Genomic DNA, 5,609 nt, shown 5'->3' with positions numbered 1-5,609 from the left:
CATCCTGATGGACCCTCACTGACCACCTCCCGGAGCCCCCATCGGACACCTACTGCTTGCCCCAACATGCAAAACCCCACAGCCTGATGGAAAAGTACACCAGCTTGAAGCCATGCGTCACCGCCTGCTCTGGTGCCTTCTTCACGCTGGCTGAGTTCAAAGGTGAGCACAGGGCCCCACATGCCCGCACCTCAACCCCTCGCCCCCCTGCGCCCCTCAATCCCACATCCCTAGGATACGCGTACTTCTTGCTCATGAAGCTGGCGATTGCCCTGCTTCATTCAAGGCACTTAGCTGCATCCTACCTGGCCCTGTCCTTGGCTCACCCCATCCGTGCCTTTGCCTCTGCGTCAACAGCTCAATTCTCCCAGTTGCCTAACCGCCCAATCGCCCGGCCCCCATCCCGTCAACCGCAGCTTCTTTCGCTGACACCTCCTGCTCCTACACCGGCACATACCACTGCTGCTTTGAACTGGGAGCCGCAAAGACAGCCCCTGCCAAGGCAGCTGAGAAGCCGGGGCCAACCACAGCGCCTGAGAAGCCCGCGGCCGTCCGAGCGCCCGAGAAGCCGGCCGCCGCCCAGGCGCCCGCGAAGCCGGCAGCAGCTGCAGCGCCCAAGACGCCAGTGGCTGCCAAAGGGGCACCTGCAAAGGCGCCCAAGGTGTCATCACCCGCACCGGAGCCCCAAGGGCCTTCGGGCCCAGCCTTCTACCCCGGCATTCCAGAGCCTGTGGCGCCTCCCCCGGCCACGCCTGCGCCCAAGCCCAAGGCCATGGCCGCCCCGGCCCCAACCCCAGCCCCGGTGCCAGTTCCGGCGCCAGCTCTACCCCTTGCCTTTGCCCCTGCTCCAGCCCCTGTTGCAGCACCAAAACCCAAGCCGACTCTTGCATTGCCTGCCGACCCCGCCCCTGTACCTGAGCCGGCCCGAAAACCCGCGCCGGCCTCAACCCTTCCGCCGGCGCCAACTGTTCCAACCGCGGCGCCGTCCGACGCCTCCGCCGCCACGCCAGCGCCAGCGGAAGCGCCCTCTGCGCTCGCAGCGGCTTTTGCTGGCGCGTGGAGCGGCATGTTTACATGCGACGTCTCTGGCCAGATGTTTGGGGCGAACAGCCAGCTGAGCAGCCGCCTAATTGCAACGGAGCAGGGCGCAAAGAGCGGCACGCTGTCGGTTAGCTCACGCGAGCAGCTCGAGAGGCCTGCCCTGGGATGCAAGTTCGAATGGAGCGGCACCTGCACCCTCGGCGATGCCGGGGCGTGCAGCGGCGGCGGGACGGCTGTCACGTGCGCCGTCTCGGCGCACGCGGTGTGGTCTGACCGGTGCAGCATTGTGACGGTGCCGAGGCTGCAGACAATCTTGGTGTGCGTTGCCGGCAGCACGGCTCAGATTGTGTCTTATGTACCCACGTGTTCCCGTGCCACAGGCACTTTGACACGCGCTGGCGCCAGTGGGTAGTTCGTTGCCGCGTAGTGATCAGGGGCGCCGCGCTCGCTGTACACGCTGTGCAGCTTTGTCACAGCTAGCAGGTCTATTTTGGCAACTTCCTGTGCAAACCCTGTCTTTCATGTGCATGTGCACTCGGCGCCACAAACCTGTAGAGCGTCGCACTCGGCTGCCTTTTTGCTGCCCTTATCCCTGCAAGGTTGTCTGCAGGCTTTCCACACCCATCGGCGTCTTTGCGCCGATCTTTGTGCTGGTCTCTGCGCCGATCTCTGCGTACACATCAGTACTGCCAAGAACACCGTAGGGTCGGTCAAACCTGGATACAGAACACTTGTTCACCCCAGGCGGCCCAGCTCCCCCATCACTTGCGCAAGTTGATTTCCATCTATAGGTTGTATTCGTGCTGCTTTGCACATCCTGATCACACACCGGCCAGGAACTGGATGGCCTGTTGCATTGAAAACTTAGCCCTGCCGCAAGGTGCTGTCCACCCTCGGGCGCGGATGCACCCTGCCGTGTGCTGTGATGGCCTCAACAGCGCCTCTTCAAGTCGCACCGTTTTGTGTGCTGATTGCTGTAGCGCCCCAAGTATAATCAGCACTGCACCACACCCTGCATATTTAAAACTTCTCTGGAGTGGTTGTAACTTCTTTCTCGGCAAGGTCACTTTTCGCTGATAGTGGCTGTGTACATGTGCTGGTCCATCACGCAGAGGCTTTTCGCACAATATCATGGATCTTTACTGGCGGACAGGGGAGCGATATACACATATCAGAGCCGGCATGACAGCCCAAACATGTCATTGTGTTCTTGTTCACGGTAATTCAGACATTCTGCAAGCCAAACAAGCAGAGATCTAGCTGCAGTGTGGACCGTTTGGGGCCCAACTTGTGCAAGGCGCCGCCCTTGCCTGCGCTGCATATGCAGCACAGCGCCTGAGTCATCAAGCAGATGGCAAGTAGCAAGCGCAGAATAAAAGTGGGGCCAAGGGCCTGGGCAAAGATTGGCCACAGTGCAGCTGCTTGTGCAACTTCGAGTGCAGAGGATAACAAATGATACCATCTACTGTGGTCAGGCAGCCGCTGCGCTTGCATGCCCTTGCCCTGCTAGTCGCTGTCCTCTTGGGCGGACTCCCCCTCCTCCGCTTGCTCGTCCTCCTGCTCGTCGTCCCCAGAGCCACTGCTTTCCCAATCGTCCTCCTCACTCGACGAACCCCAGCGCCCCCTGCGGCGGCCCTGACCGCCGCGCCGGCCGCCGACGGCACGCCCGCTCACATCCCCCCGGTGCGTCGCTGCGTGTTGCCCGCGCGTCGTGCGGCTGCGGCCGCGCAGCGGCAGCTGCGGCAGGGGCGGCATCTCCTCAAGCGGCGCCACATCGGCCGTCTCGGCCGCTGCGGCTGACCGGCCATGACGCCCGGTCCCTGCTTCCACAGGGACCAAGTCATCGCCGCCGCCATCGCTGTTGCTGCCCGAGAGATCATCCTCCATCCCATCCGCCCCGGGGTCCTCCTCCGCCGCTCCAAGATTGCCGCGCTGCCTCTTGAGCTTTCGCCTGTGGCCGCTCAGCTGCTGCTCCCTGTGGCGCGCAAACTCTTGCAGCGCCTCCCTGTGCTGCCGCTTACGGGCTGTGCGGCCCTGTCCATTCACACCGCCGCTGCCTGGGAGGGCTGCGGCCATGGTTGTATCAGGTCCAGCTCGCCCACCGCCGCCAGTGCTGCCCCTGCCACGCCTAAAGGCAAGGGGCATGTCCGAGTCACTTCCGTCGCTGTCCATGTCGCTGCCGCCGCTGCCGCCGCTGCTACCATCGCTGCCACAGCGGCCACTCTCATCACTGCCATTGCTGTAGAAGCGCAGCTTGTTGCCTTGGTCGGTGCTGCCGCCGCCGCTGCCCTGGAGGGCGAGCTGCGTCGGCTGGCAGCCCTTCCCTTGCCCCTGCCCCTGCTGCTGTTGCTGCTGTTGCTTGCGCCTCTGCACCCGCTCGTGCTGTTGTTGTTGTTGCTGCTGCTGCTGCTGCTGCTGCTGCTGCTGCTGGCCCTGCCGCCGCCACTGCTGCTGCTGCTGCTGCTGCTGCAGCGGCAGCGGAAGCTCTACACCAAGATCAGCGGCGATCTGCTGATCCGCAAGCTGGCTAGCAGAAATGCCGTCTGCACCCCTGCCGCCCCGCCCCTGATGCGACATCACATCGCCAACCTAGCCGCGCCAGGGCACAGTGAGAAACACCACGGTGATGTCAAAAAGCGCAGCCCTCTGATAGACATCATTCTAGCTAGGGCCGCATGGAGCCCTATCATGACACCTGTGCGCCCCTGGTGCTGCACGGCCACCTGCCCCCCTGCAGTCCCCAAATTTAAGCGTGGTACATCAGTCAGCACGCCCCCCGCATGTCACGCGCCCTGCCTGCTCACCGCTGCCAGCCGCGCCGCCGCCTGTGCGGCCGCCACCTGAGCCGCCGCCTGAACGCGTTTGTTGGCTGGCCTGGCGGCCTCTTGCGGCCATTCTTCAGGCGGGCTCGTCACGTGCACCTGCCAATGGGTCAAAGTGTGTCATTGGGCAGGTGGTCTTGCGGATTGCCATTGGCTGCTCATCAGCAATCGTCCACTCAGGCCTCTATCCACCCTGACCTTTTGTCCTCGAGGGACACGACGGACACAGTTGCAGCCATGCTTTGCGCTGAGTTCTTGTAAGCACCCAGTGCTTGGGACCTTTATCTAATCCAACCGCGTGCGTCTGTTGCCTTCCGTCACCATATCAGCTTGCTGGAGGCCTAACAGTCAGCATGCATGTGCACACCCATACATGTGCAGGCACACACCTGTCGCGATGGCTGTGCATGCAAGCATGCGCGCTCGCGCTTGCACACACACACACACACACACACACACGCACACACACACACAACAACGTGCAAGTGCACCGATACCGTACCTGCTGATTTGCGTCCCAGAGCCTGAGGATCTCCGTATCATTGTCGTCGTATGCCACAGTATGTCGCACCTGCAGGGGGTCGTAATCGACAACCTGGGGTGGGCGGGGTTGGGGGCATGGGACATGAGTGTGCTTAATGACTCATGACAGGGTCTCTGTTGAGCAGTAAGGTGCGGCAGGCAGAGGAGCGATATCTGTGAGGTGAAAAATTTCTGTTTGTTGGGGGAGGGGGGTGGTCAAAGCAGGACTTGGGGGGAAGCCATGCCATCTGGCTCAAGTGCAAGGAGGGGAACGGGGGCTGCAAGGGGGATGGTCCTGCACGCCACAAGCCGCGAGATGCTTGGGTAAGCAAGGGCTCGACGGACCCAGTGGCGCGCGGCATGAACAACAGCGCCCCGCACAATGACAAGGCGCCAGCGCTTGCGCTACGGTCACGGCCGCAACGGCACATAGATTATGCCACTGGAAGGCCACGACGGCGCCATGGTGCATTGCTAGGCAAGCGTGGGGGCCGCTTTACATTAGACCAAGCCCTTGCCAAGACCTTGTTGCTCACTCCGCTACGCAACCCCCAACTGCCCAAGTCGACCTTCGCAGGCCTCAGACCACCCACCACGCCATCGTACCAAGCCTCGTCCAGCGGCCACCAGACGCTGATCCGCGCCCCCACCGCGCCCGCGCCGTGCGCCGCGAGCCACGCGCCCTCGCTGCCCGCCGCGGCGGCCTCGCGCGCGCGGCGCTGCAGGCACCTGTGTTGCTGGTTGCCGACGCTCTGGGTGCACGCCTCGCACTGCATGCACCTGTTGGTTGTGGGCGAATAAAAGATCCGCGGAGCCGCAGCAGGTTGGGGATGGGGCTAGGGGCAGAAGGGTACAAAGGGCCAACCACAGCAAGCGATCCCTCCAAACTGCCAGTTTGCAGCAGAGTTGCAGCAAAACAGGGCAGGGTAGATAATCGAGTCCACCACCCACAGCCTCCGCTCTTCCCTGCCCCGACAAACTCACCCACCACACCCCACCTTTGCTTCGCATCCAGCGGCACTGCACCCTCGGACAGCGCCTCCGCACCGCCCGCCAGCGGCGGCACAAAGCGGCGACCTCCAGCCCCCCGACCGCCCCCATCCCCCAGCGTCTTCCTTGAGAACAGTGGCGCCAAAAGAGCGTCGTCGTAGTCATCAAAGTCGCCCTCCGCCGCCTCAGCCGCCGCACCCGCCGGCGCTGTGGCTGTGGCTGTGGCTGTGGCGG

At 63.2% G+C, this 5,609-nt stretch overlaps 1 protein-coding gene across 1 annotated transcript in view; it reads right to left on the bottom strand.

Annotated features, from left to right (window-relative positions):
• Positions 1-3,824: 3,824 nt before the first annotated feature.
• The window catches only part of MNEG_2539 (hypothetical protein), a gene marked incomplete at both ends in the record, with an annotated part of 12,761 nt that continues 10,976 nt past the window's right edge, over positions 3,825-5,609 (bottom strand). Inside the window, 4 exons of the mRNA XM_014048983.1 lie at positions 3,825-3,962; positions 4,366-4,458; positions 4,979-5,165; positions 5,384-5,600. Coding sequence (XP_013904437.1) covers positions 3,825-3,962; positions 4,366-4,458; positions 4,979-5,165; positions 5,384-5,600 — 635 coding nt within the window. The remainder of the gene's footprint in view (positions 3,963-4,365; positions 4,459-4,978; positions 5,166-5,383; positions 5,601-5,609) is intronic.

This window comes from Monoraphidium neglectum (genome assembly GCF_000611645.1).
Source record: "Monoraphidium neglectum strain SAG 48.87 unplaced genomic scaffold scaffold00290, whole genome shotgun sequence".
In the NCBI taxonomy this organism is placed as follows: Eukaryota; Viridiplantae; Chlorophyta; class Chlorophyceae; order Sphaeropleales; family Selenastraceae; genus Monoraphidium; species Monoraphidium neglectum.
This window is presented reverse-complemented; position numbering and strand designations above follow the sequence as displayed.